We start from the raw sequence: 20,912 nt of genomic DNA on the forward strand, positions 1-20,912 counted from the left end.
AGGACAGGGAGGAGAGAAAGGGTGGGGGGGTTGCATAACAGCTGGGTGATTTGCACGTGAAGTTGAGCTTGATATTGGATCCGCTGAGCAGTGGTGGTGCTGTCTTCAGGTCTGTGGGACTCTATAGCACAGGCTTTAACACTCAGCAGCAGAGCCGTAACAAAGATATGAGGAGGTCACGAGCCCAAGTCCCCCACCCAGCCGCCCCCACTAAACACACAACTTTGCACACTTTGTAACAATTTGTGATTATTCTCTAAATATTTAAGTTAGTCATTTACAAGTTTTAGAAAGTAAAGCGCTCCTCCGTGTGGGATGTTTGGTTCAAATGTGGATCGTACCATGGCGGGATTTGACAGGGGGTGTTCCAGGGTTTATGGTGGCGGTGCACTGTGTTCCCATTTTGGGCCGAGTTTCCGCTGTCCACCCACACGACCCCCACCCCCATCACACAGCTGCGTGCCAGCCAGCACTGCCCACACCACTCAGTTGTCCAGCAAGCTTTTGGATTATGGCTCTTTAGGAGGGCTGACATGCTCTCTCACCGTCCGACGCAGCAAAGTTGAAATGTAATATCTGTTCTCAAGTTCTGCACAGAGAAGAAAGAAAAGTAGGAGGGGGGGGAGTGTATCCACGAAGAGAGGCCTTCCTCTTAGCACACAGACACACACTGACCTCCCCCTTCGCTGGTGTGTGAAGGTAATAGCTGTTAGGTGAGTCAGCGAATGAGCAGTGTCTTGGAAGACTTTTTTTTTCTTTTCTTTTCAGAAAAGCCACTCTCCTGTTTGGCTGCCCTCTGAGAGCATGTTTGTTTGTGCATGAGTGAGACGTGGTGACTTCAGCCCCAGCAAGAGGCTAAATCCCTCTCAGCACACAAGTATGACATCCCATTTGCAATACCACACACACACACACACACACACACTCCAGGCCCCTGAAAAGGTACAATAAATAATCAAGACAGGTCCTGGGGCAGTATCGGGCACAGCCACACACCTGCAGAGTCACACACACAACACACAACACACACACTTTTTTTCCTCTCCCACCACCTTTACATTCACAGAACCAGTTGGAGCAATACAGCACCTACTGTATGCACGCTCACAGATTTCCCTCCATTGCTTCCGTTTCCTCCTCAAACACACACACACAGCATTAAATGTTCTCACACCGGGAACAGTGAACTCCCAGAGTTCTTATTCAGGAGCGGCCATAAATTATCTATTCCGCTTTAAGTTTTTTGAAAGTCTCCTTTCAAATCCTGCCGCCCTTCAATTATTAAAGTAGTCAAAGTGGTAAAAGTGTTAAAAATAACAGGCTGGCATTTAATGGAGGGGTGTCGGAGTTCACTTTAAGGGGGGGGAGAAGCAACTTGGTTTTTTGTTTTTTGGGTGAAGTTTTTAATGTAAACTGGAAGTTGGTGTTGAAAACTTAAAACTGATGAATGCATAAGTTTTAGATTTTCATTATTTCTTCACAGCCACGAGTGACTTAAAGATAATAACTGCCTCCTCATTCCTTTGCTGAGGCAACAGAAAATCCTCCAGTGACAGCATTGTTACGGTTTCCCTCCTCTCCTCTCCTCCAGCACTTGACTTTACTCTGATTTGAGGAAGAGAGCGAGAGACAGAGAAAAGAGGAGGGGGGTGGAGGAATGGTGATTGAGCGCAAAGGGGGCAGGACTTTTTCCTCTCCGGGTCCTATTAAGAGCAAACTTTGTGTTTTTGTTCTCCAAGTTCAGCTCGGTGCTCTCCAGCCTGCGCACAGTTCCTCTCTGCTGCTCTTTTTTTCTTCCCTTTTCTGTTTTTTTCTGTTTTTTTCTTGGTTTTTTTTTTCTTCCTTTATGGTTTTATTTGCCTGCCTGTTGGTGAATGCTGTGTGCTTTTGGATGAGAGCTGTGGACACCGAGAGGATGCGCATTTTGGAGGAACAAGCACTCAAAGTTGTCTTCTCCTCTGGTCCAGGTTTGTTTTAGTGGATTCGTAGATGTTTGTCACGTTGGAATGAACAATGGTGCAGCTCCTGGGTGCTCTGACCGGGAGCATGCTCTGGTTTCGGCTACTGCTGCTGTGCGTCGTGGAGTTGGAGCTGGAAGCCGGGCTTGCCACTTTCCAGGGTTTCTATCTTCCACCTGCGAGCGGCTCGCCTCTGACACCTGCCCGGAGGACAGACGGGGTTGTGCGGACTATTGACCGGATTTACCACGGGGGAGGGAGGGTTGGCTACCTGGTGTACCTGGATGAGAGCCGCTTTCAGCTGGACATGGAACGAGACGAGTCGGTGCTGTCTCATCACTTCAGCCCCCAGTATGTGCTCGCCATGATGGGACAGAGCCCTGCGCCTCTGCAGAGGGAGTGCGTGTACCGCGGGACCGTGAACTCCAACCCGGAGTCCCTGGCCGTGTTCAACCTCTGCGGAGGAGGTCTCGAGGGCTTCTTCGCAGTGAAGGACGCGCGCTACACCGTCACCCCCATCGTCAGGGCAAAAGGACACGAGCATGACGTGCGCGCCCTGCAGGACAAGGATGCGGAGAGCGCGCTCCACGTGTTCACGCGCGAAAGTTTCAGCTTCGAGGAGATGAGCGAGGGCCGCGAGAGCTGCGGGACGCGCGACGGGCGCAAGAAACGCAAACGCCGGCGCAGAGGTCGCGGGAAGGGTAGACGGGAACGCGAGGGGCTCGCTTTGGAAGCCGAAGATGAGCGCGGGCGGAGATGGTGGAGCCGGCTCGCCACGACACCCTCCCCGGAGCCGGGCGCACGGCGCAGGAGGTCGGTGTCTCGCGCCAGGTACGTGGAGCTGCTCCTGGTGGCGGACGAGACCATGACTAAGAAGTATGGAAAGGACTTGAACCACTACTTGCTCACGTTGGCCTCCATCGCCTCTAAGCTGTACGGGCACGCCAGCATCGAGAACCCCATCCGGCTGTCGGTGGTCAAAGTGACCGCGGTGACCGACAAGGAGAAGGGATTGGAGGTGACCAAGAACGCGGCGGCGACGCTCAAGAGCTTCTGCAAGTGGCAGAACCAGCAGAACCCACTGGACGACGACCACCAGCACCACCACGACGCCGCCATCCTCTTCACCAGGCAGGTAAACAGACAGCCCCCTCCCTTATTTATTTATGTTTCTCTTTTTTATTTTACGCGCCTCCACCTGCCGCTTCTCCGCTTGCGCGCTCGCATAGAGACCGAGGCAGCTGTTGGAGTGTGACGACACAGTTTGTTTTGATTTCGATGGCGCACGCGGGGGCAGCTGGTTCACTATAACCAAGGAGCTCACACACGTCACATATTCGTCTTTGAACATGAAGAAATGTCACGTTATTCTGTGTTTTAATCGATTTCCCTAAATATAAACCCCGAAGGTCGAAACAGCAACGACAGTTTGCCCGCGTGTCTCTGTGTTCACACCCCTGTAGTGTTTATTTTCCTGCTCCTTGTGTTTTCCTCCCATCTTCTGTTCTGCTGAAACTCGCGTGCGTAAATCGAGCGCAGCGTGTGTGAAAACGGCCATAAAAACTGTATTTCCTGCCCCTGGTGTTTTTCTGGGCAGGCCCTTCTGTCTCCATCCCACCCACCCCCATCCTCTCATCCCGTAACCCTCCCAGTCCCCTGACAACCCCAAAAAGCCTCGCAGTCTGTGTGTCCCAGTGTTGGAGACTTGAAATCAGCTGCAGGGTGCAGAGCAGAACTATCCCTAAAAAAAATTTCTAAATTCCCCCTGAAGCAGCATTTAATTAGGTAGCTGTCCCAGATCCCCCCCCCCCTCTTTTTTTCTTCTTCTTCTTCTCTTTCTCTCATCACTACTGCCTGCACATTTCTTTCCCCAGTTACTTTTCCAGTGTCTGTCAGCTGGAGCCTGGGAGCTGTCAGAAAAACAAACACATCCACCCTGTGAGAAGCCCTGCGCTTTACTGAGACCACACTCTTCTATCCCTTCTTTCACCATCCCTTTCTCTCCTCCTACTCCTTCCCTAAATGTCTGGCCTGAAGCCGCAGGGCAGCAACAGCAGATCTGCATTTTTCACCTCTCCGGGTGTGGCTTTGTGGTGGTTTTAGCTGCAGTGTCAGATGGCTTCGCCTTGGATTGCGGTGGGTTTAAGTCATGCAAGGTCTTGTCATGGCTTGGGCTAAAAAAAGAAAGAAAATAGCATTGGTATTACTTCGGATCTCCTGCACAAGACAGCCGGTAGTGCATACCTGAGGTCAGCACAGCTGGCAGAGTGGCACAGTTTCTGTGCGCCAGCCACCTCGTGGCTCCTCTGCCACTACACCTGCAGGGGTGTGACTGAGAGAGAGCTCAGGCAGGAGGAAGTGGCATCCTTGGGCGCTTGGGTTTGGCAGGCTGGATGGGCACGGAAACACTAATCCAGATACTCAGGCAGACTCGGGACAGACAGGCAGACTCAGAATGAACAGGAATTTTTTATGAAACATGACAGGCCGTGTACTGTGACTTCTTTCCAGCTGTTCTGCTGCTTTGATCTCATTAAAATACCCATGCTCACACTGGCATAACACATCCATCAGAGTGTCAGTGTACTGGTTAAAGTCGCCTTTTCATCTCCAGCATGCTATAGATAAGATTACAGTCATGCACAGTTTGAAACTTCAGAGTTATATCATGTACATTCAGTCCATTTCTGTCCTCACAGGTTACAGTCCACATGAATGCACCTCCCAGGACTAATTATCAGACTTCAAGACAACAAAATTTCCCTTTTCAAGGGACGGAAAGGCACGTGTATGTTCCTAAAGAGCGAAAGGTCCATGTTTCCACAGTTTTTTCTAGAATTTAAAGTGCAATATTAAGAGAGAAACACAAAAGAAAAGCATATGTGTATACATATACATGTGTGTGTGTGTGTGTGTGTGTGTGTGTGTGTGTGTGTGTGTGTGTGTGTGTGTGTGTGTGTGTGTGTGTGTGTGTGTGTGTGTGTGTGTGTGTGTGTGTGTGTGTACATATATATTTATTTAAGTTTGAATCTTTATGTCATTCCATGTGATGTGAGATAAAGCTTTGAGTCAGTCTGTACTCCCTCCACTGTTCAAGTGACAAACCACTGTATACCTAAAGGTTCAATAACATAGTTCCAATATGATCCTCACTATATCACTCAGCACAATATTTTAGTGTCACCTCTCACGGCTCCTGCATTATTCACAAACCTGTCTCTGGGTCTCTTTCACACCCATCTCACCTTCACTGCTGAACCTGGAGGTCATACAGTGGATTCAGCCTCCCAGCGGTGCTTTTAATCATCCGTAACATAACGAAGTCCTCCGATGAACTTCATAAGGTGGGTTCTTGATTTCTATCTGTCTCACCTCTGCAGGACAAATGAGCCCAGTCGCTGCTAAATGCGGTTAATGTGTGCGGTGAGCATTAGCACAATCAGGTAATGCATGACCTAGCTTTTGGTGGGTCGTGATTTTAACAAGCCAAAGAGAAGTTTCTGGCTATTAGAGTTGTTATGGGACAGGTCGACAAGCAGGGCCACACTGCTGCAGAGGTGCTGCAAAGAGTGAAAAGATGCTGACATCATGAAAAATGTCTGCTTCGTGAGAAAGAATATTTTGCTGTCAATTGTTGCATAAGAATTGAGCTTAAGAGCAGCAAATTCTACACACAGAATGCAGCTATTAATGTTTCCACTAACTGAGGGGGTGCCAGCAAGAACATAACTTGATTGGCCTCAATTACTTCATACCTTGTTGCTTTTTGCCTTGAAAAAGAAGAACTATTTTCTCAGGAACAGAACTTGTAGGCCAAATGGAAACGTCACGGGGAAAGACAAGTTCGAATGTGGCTTTGACTGAGCTCAAAGTTCCTTGTAAGCTCCATCTCACCGAATGTCAGAGGTATCAAATAATAAGAGGACGCTGGTTTTCATGTGAAAATCTTTCATCTGTGTATTCAGAGTGAAACTGTGATGCAGAGCCCAATTATTGCCATCCGACAAAGTAGAGCCAAAGCTCACAGTGACCGCAGAGTCAGGCCGCTCCATTGTTCCCACACGAAAGGGCCAGATCGCACGGGGGCCCCTTTTGTGGTTGGGTCCAATTACTCCAACACCCAGTACCCGCAGTGTGCTGACCCGTGTGGCCGTGTCACCCAGTTCCACACATACCAGCACAAGAATAATACAACGGCTACATTGAACGGGACTTTGGACACTTTTGTGTGTGTTTGGCTGTGTTGTGTACAGTAGACAAAGCAGTACTATAAGGAAAGCATGAGCGCAAAACTGTGGATATACTGGCGTGCATACGTGTTCATGTTGCCATTTGGGGGGTGGGTTTCACTCACTTCAAACATTTGTAGCAATATTGCTCCCACCCTATGACCAACACTTGCCGACAGTGGGAAGGAAAAACTCTCTTTTCACAGGAACAAACCTCCAGCAGAACCAGGATCAGGGAGGGGCAGTCGTCTGTCACGGAGACAAGAAAAAAAAACACTGTGGAAGAGAGCCAGAGATTAATAACAACTAATGATTAAATGGAAAGTAGTGTATAAACAACAACAAGTTAGATAAATGCATATATTAGGGGAAAGTACTGTATGATAAATGTCTTAACAGCATTAATCCTCATGTGCCAGTGAGAAAGCTCGACGTAGAGACACATTACACCATCTATTCCCTCCACACGGTTGTAGTCATTTGCCCTCTGGCAGTATAAACATGTGTATAGTTTGGAGCCCCCCACCCCTTTCCTGTGCACTTGCCTCCACTCCTCTCCAGCGTCCATACATTGAAGTGTACATTTCCCAGCCCTCGCCCCCGTCACAGCCAGTTACTCTATTTGTTTTCAATGCTCTTGATATTTCACATGTGCTTTACTTCGTCTGGCATATGTTGACAACCTGCAGACAGCTTTTAGATTCCAAACTTTCGACCCCCTCGCAACCCCCCGCCCCCCATGTCTGTCTGTCGACATTACATAACTAGCCCAGGAGTTTGGTTTGTCCCATGCCAACAAACGAACCTCGCCCTCTTCACCCTCAAGATGCATCGGTGACTTTAAAACACACTCCTGTTTGCAGTCATTTCCTAAAGTTTCCTTTGATTCTGGACTAAAGGCCAATTCATGTGACACAACAAATTAAAAATAACTCCATTTATTCACTCCACCAAACTATTTATTTTCTCATTAACTGATAAGCAGTTTTTCTTTTGAACTGCACCAAGTGCAACTTAATCCGTCATGTGTGTTTCTTAACTCTTATCTGCCTCGCTGTTGTGTGCCACCTTCAAAAGCAGGGACTATGGCATCCTCATACTGGTTATTTAGTTCTTTAAAGTATAGAACTGAAGTGCTTCTGTTCTTTGATTTACTATGGTGTTCCCCAAGGATCATTACTGGGACCACTGTTGTTCAGTGTGCAAGTGCTGCCACATTGTCAAATCCATCTACACTGATGACACACAGACATTTCTAGTAGTTCTTCCTAGACTTTGAAAGTAAAGGTTTACTTGTAAGGAATCATTTGGGTGCATTTGAACATTCTTCAGTCAAAAGTTTTCAAGGATGTCTCCATTAATCTCAAGGTAATGGATCTAAATGGATCTAAAATCAGGTGATAAAAATGTAGCAACCGTTGAGATGAGTCTGTTTCTGATGGGATGTAAGAATTTTGGAGGCAAAGCCTTGCTAGATAGGTCATGCACATGTTTGGGGTAATTTTAGACATGCTAACAAGCTCATTACAAAGTATCTCAACTGCTTAGTTGAAAGTCTTTAATGTGGTTGCAAATCTTTTGTACTTAGCGCAAAGAACCATCAGCTAAGGCCGGGGTGAATGTCAGTTTTCAAAGGTGTTTGGTCATATGTTAAAGTGGACACTCCTTCCTTCTTATATTTTATTCTATTTTCAAGAAAATCTAAATACATAAGGACATTTTTTTTACTAATCATGAACATAATGACTGTAAAATAGTCTCATTTTGTGCATATCAAAGACTATAAAGAACAAGAGCAACCTATTAAATGGTTATTATTTACCTTTTGACGAATATGTGTCAGCTTTTGGTCAGCGTTACTCACTGGTGGCGAATCATTCGGAACCATTACGGTCAGTGTTTGTAATTAGGATTGCTGGAAATCAACCTGCAGCAGGTTTCACAAAGTGAGCTGAACTCTCTCTGCGAGAGGGACTGCAGAGAGGGACTGCTCTGTGTGTTTGGGTCTAGCCAACTGTTTGTTTAGCCTCGGCTTAGACTGCAAGTGGTCTTGTACCTCACACACACACAGAAACATACACACTGACACACTGCTCTGATCGCCTCTTGACCTTTGCAGCCAGCTTGCCACCTGTTCTCCTGTTATTTCTGCCAATATTGCCGTAACTCCTTGTCCTCTCAGTTCTTCTCCTTAATTTCCGGCAATCCTCCATCCTTTCCCAGCTGTGAGTGATTCTTGAACTTATTTTTCTTTACCCGCCCTGCTTTTCTTTTTCTCTGCATGTCTGCAGAGGCCTTCGAATGAAAGCGAGTTTAGGAAGTCTTGGCAGAGGGAAGAAGTAGAAAATATGCTCAGTTTTGGGGGGAATTTCCTGTATTATTCACTCGTCACTATTTATCAAACAGGAGATTCCAATTTTTCACCCGCTTGTTACACGGGGTTATATCAATGAAAGGCATGTACACAAAAAAAGGAGCGGAACAAAAACAGCTCTCACATTAATATCTGGGAGGGGATGAATGAATAAATAAATGAAATGGAAAAGGGGTGTAAAGCGCAGCAGGGTGAAAGAGTATGGGAAAAGGGGAGAAGAGAAAGCCAAAATATGAAGGCTAACTTCTCTATAAGTCCTCGGTTTCTGAGAAAAAAATAAACAAGCTTCCTTTTGTAGTTTTCAGGCCTTTCCACACACAGGCAGAAACTTCAGTTTTGCTCTAGTTAGCCGTCCGTGCAGTCAGAATCAGCCTTTGTTTGCTTCCTCTTTCATCCAGCAGCTAATTGGCAAAAGCACATGCGGTCTTCCTGTATCTGTGTGCATTGTGAATTTCCAGTAAAATGCTATATATGTTCCATGTCCTTAATTGTATGCACTTACAGCTATCTGAGTGTGTGTTTCTGTGCGAGCAGGTCCCACCCAGTCAGTCATGTGTGTGAGTGCAGAACACAAGGCAGTTTGTTCCAAACCGATCGGCCCGGAACGGGTAAACACCCTCCCCACAGAGCCTCTCACACACGACCCAGCAGGCCTGTCAGCACCATTTAACATGACAATTCATCCTCTCCATGGGACATGTGTGTGTCTGCGCGTGTGTGGAAATGCATGAATCTCAGTCTCCATATATGTATGTGCAACCATGTGCCGAACGCATATTTTTTAAGCATGTCCCGTTGGACTGGCTCATGTGCAGGCCTGCTTGTACTGATGGAACGGTACGATTTGCCGATTGATTTTAGCACTCAGTGCAGCCAGGCAGCGCCGCCTGAGGCATCATCTGCATGGACATGTGTGGGAATCAAAACAAAGATCAATACTGTGTACTCTGGCAAGGCAGACAGACAGATGGTGGAGGAGAGAGTGAGCAGGGAGAGCAAAAAAAGTGCGTATTAAAATCATTTTAGCTTGAAGAAAGGTGCCAAAGAACAATGACAGGCACATCTTTAATCTGGATCAGTCAGCACACTGGATTTAACAACAGCTTTTGAGAAATTAACATATTGGGTTGTGGTTAAAGACATTAGAAGTAAATTGTGAACAGCTGGGACTTACTGAAACTTTTGTGTGTTGTGTTGCAGATACATCCACCATAATTGGAAGTCACCTTGTACACTTGCACAATAATACCTTAACTATCCCATCTAGAGGTACAACCAGTATAGATGCCCTCTATCCAAGATGAGAAGCAGAAGTTCTTCTATACAGCCTTTGGTTCAAACAGGTAGCTGGTGACTGAAATGGGAAACGCAACGACACCTGTAGCTCTTGCCATAGACTGTAGATAAAAGATGGGAGTAGCAACTAGTATCTGAGCTTCTCATTTTGAAACCTTCAGCATTTTGCCTCCCGTCATGTTGGTGTAATGATTCACAATATTTGGACAAGAGGACAAAAGACTTCATAAACGGCCTACACCAAACAGCAATCCATATTATTTGTCAAATAATTCCAGTGAAAGCAAAATGGAAAATGCAACAACACCATAAACCAGGCCCAGCTCAGTGGCTAGCGGGCGCGAGGCCTTGCAGGTGACATTGGCCTGTGTCGACACACCATAAAAAATAGTTCAACCACGATACAGTTGTAGAGTTGGAAACTATCCACGATGAACAAAATCAAGCTGTAAATATGCTTTTATAGTCTTTATAGTGGGGTATTTTAACATGCAGTTGGCTTCATTCTGTAGCCCCATAGGTAGCGTGTTGGTTTTGGAAAGTGAAGAAGAGTGACGTAAAACCAAACAATCATATGACCTCCTATGAGCAAGCACTTTGGCGACAGTGGGAAGGAAAAACTCCCTTTTAACAGGAAGAAACCGCTGACAGAACCAGGCTCAGGGCGGGGCGGGGCCATCTGCTGCAGCCGGTTGGGGTGAGAGGAGGAAGATAAAAGACATGCCTTCTCTAAAATCTGAGCAATAAACTGTAATTCTGAGATGGGTTTGTTACTGGCAAGAGGAGAGAAGGGTCAACCTTGGGTTTTTTTGTTTTTTTGTAAAAGTGGTCGGAGGACAGCATTCCTAAAATAAGCAGGGACTTTGCTAGACACTGGTGAAGCGTTGATTACGGCGAGTACACGGGGACCAGTAGATTAAAAGGCAGTTTTGAACTCATGGAGCTTCCTCCTACATCACTCGTAATTTCTCCTCCCCCAGCATGAGAGGACTGGTCCCGGCAACAAGCCGACCATTTAGCTTCTTCAGCAAGTGGATGATTTCTATGCTGGAGCAGACTCGAGATCCAGAGTTTCGAAGTAGCTTTACCTATATTTCATTTAATTGTGATGAAATACAGATTATCTTAGACCTCATATCTTGAGATTGAGTATGAAGCCCATTATTTATTTGTTATTAGCTTTTGATTTAAATGTGCAGTATTTTTTTGTCCAGGACCTCTGTGGCCACCACTCCTGTGACACGCTGGGCATGGCGGACGTCGGCACCATCTGCTCTCCAGAGAGGAGCTGCGCCGTCATCGAGGACGACGGGCTTCACGCCGCATTTACCGTCGCCCATGAGATAGGTAGGCATGGATACACACACACAGCAACACAAAGATGTAAACAAGCCAGGGCTTGCACATGCACATCTGTCAGCACTCTGTCTTCCTCTCGCTGATTAATCTCACACCAGTGTTCCCTGATGTCATACCACTGATAACATTAGGTGTGTTTTCTTTTCTCATTCTTGCTGCGTGTGCAAATCTGAGACAAGTCCTTCAGGGGGAAAAACAAAAATGTCCTCTCTCGTTGTGACTCAGGTCACCTGCTTGGTTTGTCCCACGACGACTCCAAGTTCTGCGAAGAGCGCTTCGGAGTGAACAGCGACAAGCGGCTCATGTCCTCCATTCTCACCTCCATCGATGCCTCCAAACCCTGGAGCCGCTGCACCTCAGCAACCATCACCGACTTCTTCGACGACGGCAACGGTGAGCGTGGGAGAAGATGCACGACAGCAATGCTTGTAATTTCTTTCTAAAAGTGAGAACTTTTCCCAGGCTGCCACCTCCAAATTGCATCCATGTGAATTTGACTGGTGATAGCTATCACTGAGAGCTGTTTACTACCAAGCAAAGCAATAATCTCTATTAATAGAGGCTTATTTACAATCCTGTTAAGTTCTTTAAAGAGCAGTTGCAGTGCAGCCAAAGATCAGGATGAGTCATGCTTTGCATTCCAGTTTGATCAGGCAGTTTTATTCATGACAACCATAAAGCACCACAGTTTGCTGACTTTTTGCTCAGCGTTTCCATGGATTTCGGCGTATTTCATGTACCAACAGCATGATTTAAGGCTTGACAGCATGTGCTGCTGCTCCAGCACTTTTATTGAGTGATAGGTCATAATGGCCTAGTTTATCTGTCAACTGAAAGAAGCATTCGTACACCAGTGCACAAACAGTATGCACGGCACAGATCTTTAAAAACACCTCCTTCCTCCACAGCCGAATGCCTCCTCGACTCGCCCCGCCAGGCCCTCCTCGGCCCCGAGGAGCTCCCGGGGCAGAGCTACGACGCCGTACGCCAGTGTCGCCTGGCCTTCGGCCCTGAGTACACGGTGTGCCCGGGCATGGACGTATGTTCGCGGCTGTGGTGCGCAGTGATTCGCCAGGGACAGATGGTGTGCCTGACCAAGAAGCTGCCGGCAGTGGAGGGAACGCCCTGTGGGAAGGGTCGCATCTGCCTGCAGGGAAAGTGCGTGGACAAGACCCGCAAGAAGCACTACTCGGTAAGAGGGATGGATGGATGGTGTTGGAGTCTAAGGTAAAAGACGCAGAGACAGAAGGAATTTGTCAGGAGAGACAAAAGGGAGTCGATAGAAATAGAGTTCTTTTTATAGCTCGCAAGCTGATATTTTAGGATCTCATTCCCACATTGGACAAACTTGTTTGTAGGAGACAAAGAGAAAAAGTATACACTTCATATGTAGAGCACACAGGGGTGCTTTGGAGAGCGCATGGAAGTAGAAAGTCAGTAAAAAAAAATGAAAGCGAGCAAAAGATCAAATTCATTCTGTGGCTTCATTGTGTGGTCTGCTGTATTCAAGACACTGCTGATCTGTGCTATTTGTTCCGTCGGCCTTACTCAAACAGGCCCAAATTGAATTTGGCCTTTATGAGTTAAAGGATCCAATCTGTTCTTGGCAGACTGTCGACCCCGCGTGTGTGTGTGCATCAGGGGAGGAAAAGAGAGGGAATGTCCAAAAAAGAAAGATTGGGAGCAAGGAGAATATTTTCTCCTTTTGTGTTTGTTTGTCACATGACATTTGACGAGAGCGACTGGATCCTTGGCAGACGGCTGCACAGCTAGATGTGGCTCAAGTTCTGAGTCATTTCATTTTCACTGCTTATATGACGAGCAGTTTCCTGCTCGGAGCAAGCTTAAACCCACTCCCTGTATTTTAGACTTTGGGATCTTTTAACCTCTCCGTATTTCTTGAAGTATGATTGCAGATTGCATAGCTTTTACTGTGGAAAGAATTGGTTCAAGTGCCATAAAACTCTGCAGTGGAATTAAATGGAAAGCTATTTCCAAAGAAATAGGGGGATTACACGATCCAGTTTGTCTCATAAAATGCAAAGAGCTACTTATCCAGTTGTTTTTATCGCCAATGAATCATGTAAGGCTGGTTGGAAAGACACAAAAAAATAGTCATGTTACCTGAAGAATTTCATTCAGGCTGCTCCTCCGGGGAAGCATGTGAGCTCTGACCGCAGATAGAACCTCCTCTGCTGCACTAACGAGTGGCTTTTAAAAAGAGTTATTATCACATGACCATAGTCTCCAACCTTTTCCCGTCTCTTTTCCAAAGTGAACGTCACATTTTCCTTTATCGCAGATCTCTCTCCAAACAGCTTTTCCTATGACACGTGATTTGGCCGACTCCAGCTTCTAGCATGTTTGATAAGCACTAATTGTTCTCTCTCATCTCCTTTTTTTCCTTCATCTTTTATACCCTCTGATCTTTCCTCTGCTGTCATTTTTGCCTCTTTCATCTTCCCTCTCCTCTCTACTCCTTTCGCTCCTCTGCCAGGCGTCCAATCACGGTAGCTGGAGTTCTTGGGGTCCTTGGGGTCCGTGCTCCAGAACTTGTGGGGGTGGGGTGCAGTTTGCCCAGCGCCTTTGCAACAACCCACCACCACGGAACAACGGGCGCTACTGCACAGGAAAGAGGGCCATCTATCGGTCTTGCAGTGTAACACCGTGCCCAACACCAAGTGAGCGTGACAGCTTAAGAATGCATAAGCTATTAGTGCACATCTATTAGTACGTAGTCATTAATTTCAAACCTCTTTTTACTGCACTTTCCTGCAGACAAGAGTTTCCGCCAGGAGCAGTGTGAGGTGCGCAACGGTCCCCAGACAGATCCCAAAGGGGTGAAGACCTTCGTTGAGTGGGTGCCTAAGTACGCAGGAGTTCTGCCTAAAGATGTGTGCAAGCTAACTTGCAGAGCAAAAGGAACTGGATACTATGTGGTGTTCTCTCAAAGGGTGAGTTACTTAGACGACAGCGCTGTGTATTTAATGACGGGGAAGATGTACACGATTGATCACGATAGCGACTTTGTGTTTTCAGGTGGTAGATGGGACAGAGTGCCGTCCGTACAGCAGTTCGGTATGCGTGAAAGGGAAATGTGTGCGGACAGGATGCGATGGCATCATTGGCTCCAAGCTTCAGTTTGACAAGTGTGGTATATGTGGAGGTGATGGCACAGGATGCATACGTGTGGTGGGAAACTTCACCAAGAAGAGGTAAGGCAAAAGCATTGTATGCATTGTAGCTCCATTGCATACATGCATGAGCAGGACTGTTAGTAGCTGGTCAGTTTGTACATGGAAGATGTCAACAACTATGTCATATTGCTTCTTGTCATGATACGCTCTTGTCAGTATTTACATAACAGCATCACTACTTCATAACTGCTGATGGTGGCGCTGCAGGTAGAGCAAATCGATGTTAATTTGTAGTGAAGCAGTAAAATATTAGACATTCAATTGATTATCTAACTCAATGGACGAATTACAACTTCATAATTCTATTCACTAGCACTAACACCACAATACAATGAAAAATTCCTGATTTTTGGATTTTTTTGTGGTGTTTTCCTTTAGGTACACAGATATTGTGGTCCATCATAGATAACTGCCTTGCAGGTTATCAGTCTTGCAGAATCACTACATCGTGATACCTTTGGTGTATTGTTATAATATCGTACCGTGAATAACTATGCGATACCCAGGCCTAAATGTTAACTCTGATTATATCTAATTATCAGTTGGCTTAAGACTTTATTTTGTGTTGTGCTAATCCTACTATATGGCCGGCGTAACAGTATCTAGCGTGAAAAAAGCTCACGGACTTAGCTACAGTCATAGTACAAACAAAAATGTATCCGCACATGACTATTTAGGCAGATATCCGTTGACTGTTGCTCTTTAACTCCCTCTATTTGCATTTGTTATTAGTGTTGCTAAACAAGCCTAAATTTATTCTGATTCTATAGCATGTGACAGCAGGTCTAAACACTGAAAACGGCTTTTAGTTTTATAAGGACAAGATCATGTGTTATTTACTGAACTGACCCCTCTACTTTCTCTCATGCCAAACAGTAAGGGCTACACTGACGTAGTGAAGATCCCTGCAGGCTCTACTCACATCAAGGTTCGTCAGCACAAGGCCAAGGACCAGACCCGGTACACTGCCTACCTAGCTCTTCGACGGCCCAATGGAGACTACCTCCTAAATGGCAAGTTCATGATCTCCACCTCTGAGACAGTCATCCCACTCAACGGTTCTGTGCTCAACTACAGTGGGTGGAGCCAGAGGGAGGAATGGCTTCACAGTATGGGCCCCGGGGCTCTTCAAGAACCCTTGGTGGTTCAGATTCTAGCGACAGATGCCAAAAAGCCTCTGGATGTCCATTATAGCTTTTTCATGCCCCGTCGGACAAATCCACAGCCACGGTCACTTCCTCTCATCCCCAATCCAAAGTTAACTACAACACTGTTAACTACGACAAGAACCACCACCACTACCACTAGCAGTACCACTTTGTCTTCCTACGCTCCTCCTCTTCTTGTTCCAGGGCCATCCACAGCTCCAGGTCCCTCAACCCCGGCTCCAGGGCCACAGTGGGTAACGGGGCCGTGGATGACCTGCTCCAGGACTTGTGACACTGGCTGGCAGAGCCGGACAGTACAGTGTAAGGACCGGGATGGGAAACTGTCTAAAAGATGTGTGCTGGGTGCCCGCCCCTCAGCCTTCAGACACTGTCTGGTGAAGAAATGCTGAGGCGGCAAGAGGAAAGTGTCAATTGATTAAAGTCTCAAGTGCTGGATGTAGAACTACGAACCAATGAATTAAAAATGTCGAACCTTAAACAGGACAGTGAATGTTGTCAGATAGCACCCAGAATAGACCCAAAGAGACTCTGAGGCAGATCGGCATGGATGTACCTGACCATATGGCAGAGGAATTATCTGGAATAACAATAGCTATGCAGAATCGAGGACAGTTTTGATATGAGAGTGATGACTGTTGCCCTGCCATGGCTAAGTTGCATGCCACATGGACAAATAACTAACTGTCTTTACTTCAGTCTCCAAATTCTGGAGGCCTAGTGTGTGTTGCCCCGTAATGGCATGCGTGTCGTGTCTTCTTATGATTCCATGTGTTCATCTCACTGTGGGAATTTGGAAATCGTCTTTTGTCCTAAGACAAGAGCCCCAACCAAGGGAAGCCTTCGTTACTCATCTCATCATCAGTCACACAACTTTCACACCACATGTCATGAACCTAGATTGTCATCTCCTGTACATTCGACATTTTAGTGTCTCTCACAGAAGGCAGCCCTGACCGACAAAAAGGTCTCTTCCATTAAACAGGCTTCCATTCTGTTAAATAGTGGTCCATAGTCTTCCAATCAAAGGTTCTTTGCTTATAAAAATGTGACTGAAATGTCCATATTACTGTAGCTGCAGACAGATCACAGCTAGCCATATATTTGACTTCAGGCATTTGCGTCTTTCTTTGATAGATCCAACTGACAACCAAAAACACAACAGATAGCTCATGAATACAGTTTCCAGCTGAAGGTACATGGGGAGATTGGCTCGATGACCAAGAACAAACGTGAAAACCCAGACATCGATGATACATTGTGTTAAAGCTCTATATTTAATCAAATGTACCAAGGTCAAGACAACTTTTGAGTGATCACTTCACTCAGAATGAGCATAGGAAGAAAGTTTATCCTAAAGACACCAGTATTGATTCTACTGACTTTTACAACTACCCGTTCACTGCAACAGCAGCATAGCATCTTAAAAAAGAAGTTGAATAAGAGGCAAAGTGACCATGACACTCCTTAATATTTATGGAGAATGATAGTGACTCACAGGTCTGGGACAATGCTTGGTTTTAATGCCTGTGCAGTGTGTAAGTGTGAGCATGTTATGTGCCACTACCCAGTCCTGTGTTTTAAGCACATTGAGTATATACCGTGAACATGTTTTACTACGTCTTGAAACTTCTTCACTCTCAGCTCCACATATGTCAGTCATTATACTGGTGCTGAAAGGGTATTTTTTGTGTTAGTTAATGCCTGTTTGTCTGTTTATCTGTTTAGGAAATTATGCTAATATGACATTGTGTGCCCTGGATACTCGCAACGACAGCAAGAGAAATAGTAATGCAGTCATTATTGTCCTTTTGCAATTCAATTCTTTTTTTCATCACATTTTACTCTTTTGCTCATTTTACATGCTGTCCAAGTCATTTTTTCAGGACTGATGGGTGAAGTTGGCTATCATACAAAAATATATTGATGTCACAAAAAAGTCCTTTGGAACAAGGATTAAATTGTTCAATCTGATTGCTGGTTTTTAAAAGCTAATGTCTGACCTTTCGTCAGTAACCTTTTGCTCTTTGCACAAGTCTAAGGACCAGTCGGAGACTATCTGGCAACACCAGTTGCCAGTGAATGATATGTATTGTGTATGTACAGCTGGTGATTGGTTGTTGAAGGTTGCTAACAGTTGCTGTGAAATCAATTGCTAAAGCCGCTGTCAACTAGTTGCTGACTTGTTTGCAAACACTTGCAAACTATTTGCCAAGTAGTGAAACTGTGCAATGCAAAGCAAAAACAAAGACTGCTCACCTTCAAAGTCAAATTTGTGTTGGTTGTAGTGGTATGGCACAACTTTTACTGTAAAGGCAAACATTCTACCTTTTTGGTTTATACTGGTGTTTTTCTAAACTTCACGACAGCTCAGACAGTTTTTAAATTGACATTTTCCACAAAAACTACAGGCAAGTGCAGCAATTTGCTAGTGCCCAAGCAACGATAAGTGCCCTGTACAGTGCCCTCTTTGTGACCAACAGCCAGCAACCTCCAGCATCCACTTGCCAACGCATTTTCGCATCTTTCCTCTGTGCCCAGCGGTTGCCAAGGGGTTACTGACCAGTTTATAGGTCTATGTGTCTGAGGTCTTAGCTTGTCTGGTGTTTCCACCAAAAATATAAGTATAGTTTGATGACAGATTTTTTTTTAATTCAGCAAATGGTAGCATTTTATATGGAATCTAAGGAGCTTGTAAAGAAAAATGACTGGACTTCTTTAAGTTCTAAAAGATGTTTTATCTCTCATCCGAGAGGCTTCTTCAGTTCTTAGATCAAATGTTGGAGAGCTCCAGGTATTTAAGCCCTAGTGGGAGTAGTACCTTAAGAGGGTCGTCAACCCATATAAGTGGACGTCAAGGCGCCTGGGAATTTTTTTTTTAAATTTTATATTGACTCCAGGTTCAGCTGTCATTAATGTCATTGGAACTATTTTAACTAACTACCGTAGAAATTGTTATATGTTAGCTAGTAAACACTGATTGTACAAAAAGAAATTGTCATTGAATTGTAAAAAGAAAACAAAGACAAAACACTTGTCTTTTGTGAAATTACACACATAGGCATCTTTTAAACAGAGTAGCGCACAAAACTAGCATGGCTTGCTTTATGCTAATTGTAGATCAAAAATACATTCAAGAAAGATTAAAAATACACACACTGGCATTTCTAAAGTAAAAAAATATGTCATTATACCATTCTTATTCATGTTTTACATAAACTGGAGTGTAAAGTTGTATTCAAATTTGCCTATGTTTGCTGTCTGAATGCTAAACTACGCTAACAAGCTGTTCCAAGACGACTGATGCTTAGCACCTGGCAAATAGATATTAAAACAATTCATTTAGGCAAAACCTTGCTAGTTAATACTTAATCTACTGTAAGCTTTTGTTTAATTTAAATAGACCAACCCCTTAAAATATTCATTTTGGGGTAACACTATATGAACAGCATTAATGTTTCCATAAGAATTTAATACCGAGGACTTTAATTACCTCACTTATTGTTGATAATATTTAATCCCTATTATAACAAAGTAAAGTTAATTACATATCTAATGGGCTTAAAAAAAATACCTTCCTGTAATTGTATTAAAGTATCTGGCACCTATTGCATTTTCCTGTGTGACCAACCTCACCCATCTGGCATCTGTGCAGGAGAAAACAAAGCATGAGAAGAAGTTGCTGATATGACATGACCGAGGTCACTCTTAAAATGTTTTCTCTTTGCCGCTCAGACATTCACATTTATTTTCGCAATGTAGACAATGTTTGTACAATGCATAGATCATTCATATGTGTTAGTATTCAGCCATGTTGTAACAGTAATGTACACATGCAGTCACATTGAAACAATCCATCATTTGCACAGATTTCAGCCATAAACTTCGCAGACACAGACTCCACACACAACCCGACTCTGACTCCTGTGGGGAAAACCCCTCTCGCTGAATGACAGAAACACAGCACTGAACTTGTAATTTATTGTTTGTATAACTGGTATGTGTGAATAAAAAGCAATGAGATGAGTTTTATTTATTATAGTAATTTTGTATCAAATTACTATTTAACTTAGGAATATGACTGTGCAGAATCATTCCTTTGTAAGAATATAGTGTTTTCTTTTCTAGTCACCCACATGAATATATGTATATAAAATCTATATATTTAAAAGTCTTTGTGTCTGTGTCGTTTTTGTCATGGCATCAGTGTATATACCTGATGGTAGAGTCAATAACATATTGTCTTCCAATTACAGATTTAGTAAACTAGACTAAAAAATGTGCGAATGACAAATACTCTACTATAGATATTTGATCCATTTTAAGGACATACTACTCTGACCTCTGAAGCTGGACTGTTGTAAAGTAATTTAAGTAACCACTTCAGGTTTAAAACAAGAGCCATGATTCAGTTGTAGAAACCACATGGTTTTAGGACATGTCTAAAATCCATTGTTGAATACAGATTGTTAGTGCATCCAACCATGCAAGTTAAGCTTCTACCATGTAAAAATACATGTAGAAACACTCCCACTGTCTCTGGGCCTCAGTCGGTTTAGAAACAACCAAAGTGAATTAAAAATCTGTCCTGTTGATGGACAAGTAAAAACTTGACAGTCTTTCTAGAAATCACTGCGATCCTTCAGGTTTTATGTGAAAGGGAAGATTTGGCTCGTTACCAGTTTCTAGTTTATTACATTGCACACATAACTTGCACATCTGTGAAGGCACCATTAATGGTGGTTGATATATACAGGCTCTGAAATATTGTATCCCACTTCCAGATGACGTCTTTTGCAAGGAACACCCTGCTTACCTTGCAATGATGCCCAGAAATATTCTGCATATATTACACCATGGTTCAAAGGTACAATCAAGATCTGAACCCATTAAGTGCATCTGGCCCAAACTAACAGCTCGAATGAAGCATCATTTTCCTTTAAAACTAGAGAAACTGGTCTGAGCTTCTGAACACTTACACACAGATCTTAAAGTGGCCCAGAATGATCCATAAATCACTTTAAGTTAATTAAGATGTTGTGAGTTCAATTAATGAGCAATTCGATGTAAAATGTGGGCTAATGCATACTTTTGTGGAATGAGCTAATGTTTTGCATGTTACAGCATTGCATTGCTTCCTGCATGGTAAACTGGTTAGTTGGCAGTACCATATAGAGAAGATTATAGTGATGCTTAAGCTAGACTGCTACAGAGCAGGCTATCATGTTCATGGTCCAGGTTAGGTTATATTCGGGTAGCAGATTTCTATTTAATACGATGATGCTTAATTCTAACTTTAAATTAGCTTTAGACTAGCTTTATAATGTCCAGGG

At 44.4% G+C, this 20,912-nt stretch overlaps 1 protein-coding gene across 1 annotated transcript; it reads left to right on the top strand.

The window, feature by feature from the left end:
- Window positions 1-1,754: 1,754 nt before the first annotated feature.
- On the top strand, window positions 1,755-19,605 carry adamts5 (ADAM metallopeptidase with thrombospondin type 1 motif, 5 (aggrecanase-2)). The gene is made up of 8 exons (XM_026158618.1): window positions 1,755-3,093; window positions 11,072-11,204; window positions 11,442-11,609; window positions 12,125-12,408; window positions 13,714-13,897; window positions 13,995-14,170; window positions 14,256-14,431; window positions 15,290-19,605. Exons 1-8 carry the CDS (start codon window positions 2,014-2,016, stop codon window positions 15,969-15,971), a joined length of 2,883 nt encoding a protein of 960 aa, XP_026014403.1. The 5' UTR covers window positions 1,755-2,013; the 3' UTR covers window positions 15,972-19,605.
- Window positions 19,606-20,912: the final 1,307 nt, after the last annotated feature.

This window comes from Astatotilapia calliptera, chromosome 23 (assembly GCF_900246225.1).
Source record: "Astatotilapia calliptera chromosome 23, fAstCal1.2, whole genome shotgun sequence".
Lineage (NCBI taxonomy): Eukaryota > Metazoa > Chordata > Actinopteri > Cichliformes > Cichlidae > Astatotilapia > Astatotilapia calliptera.

What these genes read in the sequence shown, in the direction of transcription:
- adamts5 (XM_026158618.1), top strand. Translation starts at nt 2,014, where the DNA reads ATGGTGCAGCTCCTGGGTGCTCTGACCGGGAGCATGCTCTGGTTTCGG. An exon ending in CCATCCTCTTCACCAGGCAG is followed by an intron (nt 3,094 to 11,071) that starts GTAAACAGACAG and finishes TTTTTTGTCCAG; the next exon opens with GACCTCTGTGGCCACCACTC. An exon ending in ATGTGGTGTTCTCTCAAAGG is followed by an intron (nt 14,171 to 14,255) that starts GTGAGTTACTTA and finishes TTGTGTTTTCAG; the next exon opens with GTGGTAGATGGGACAGAGTG.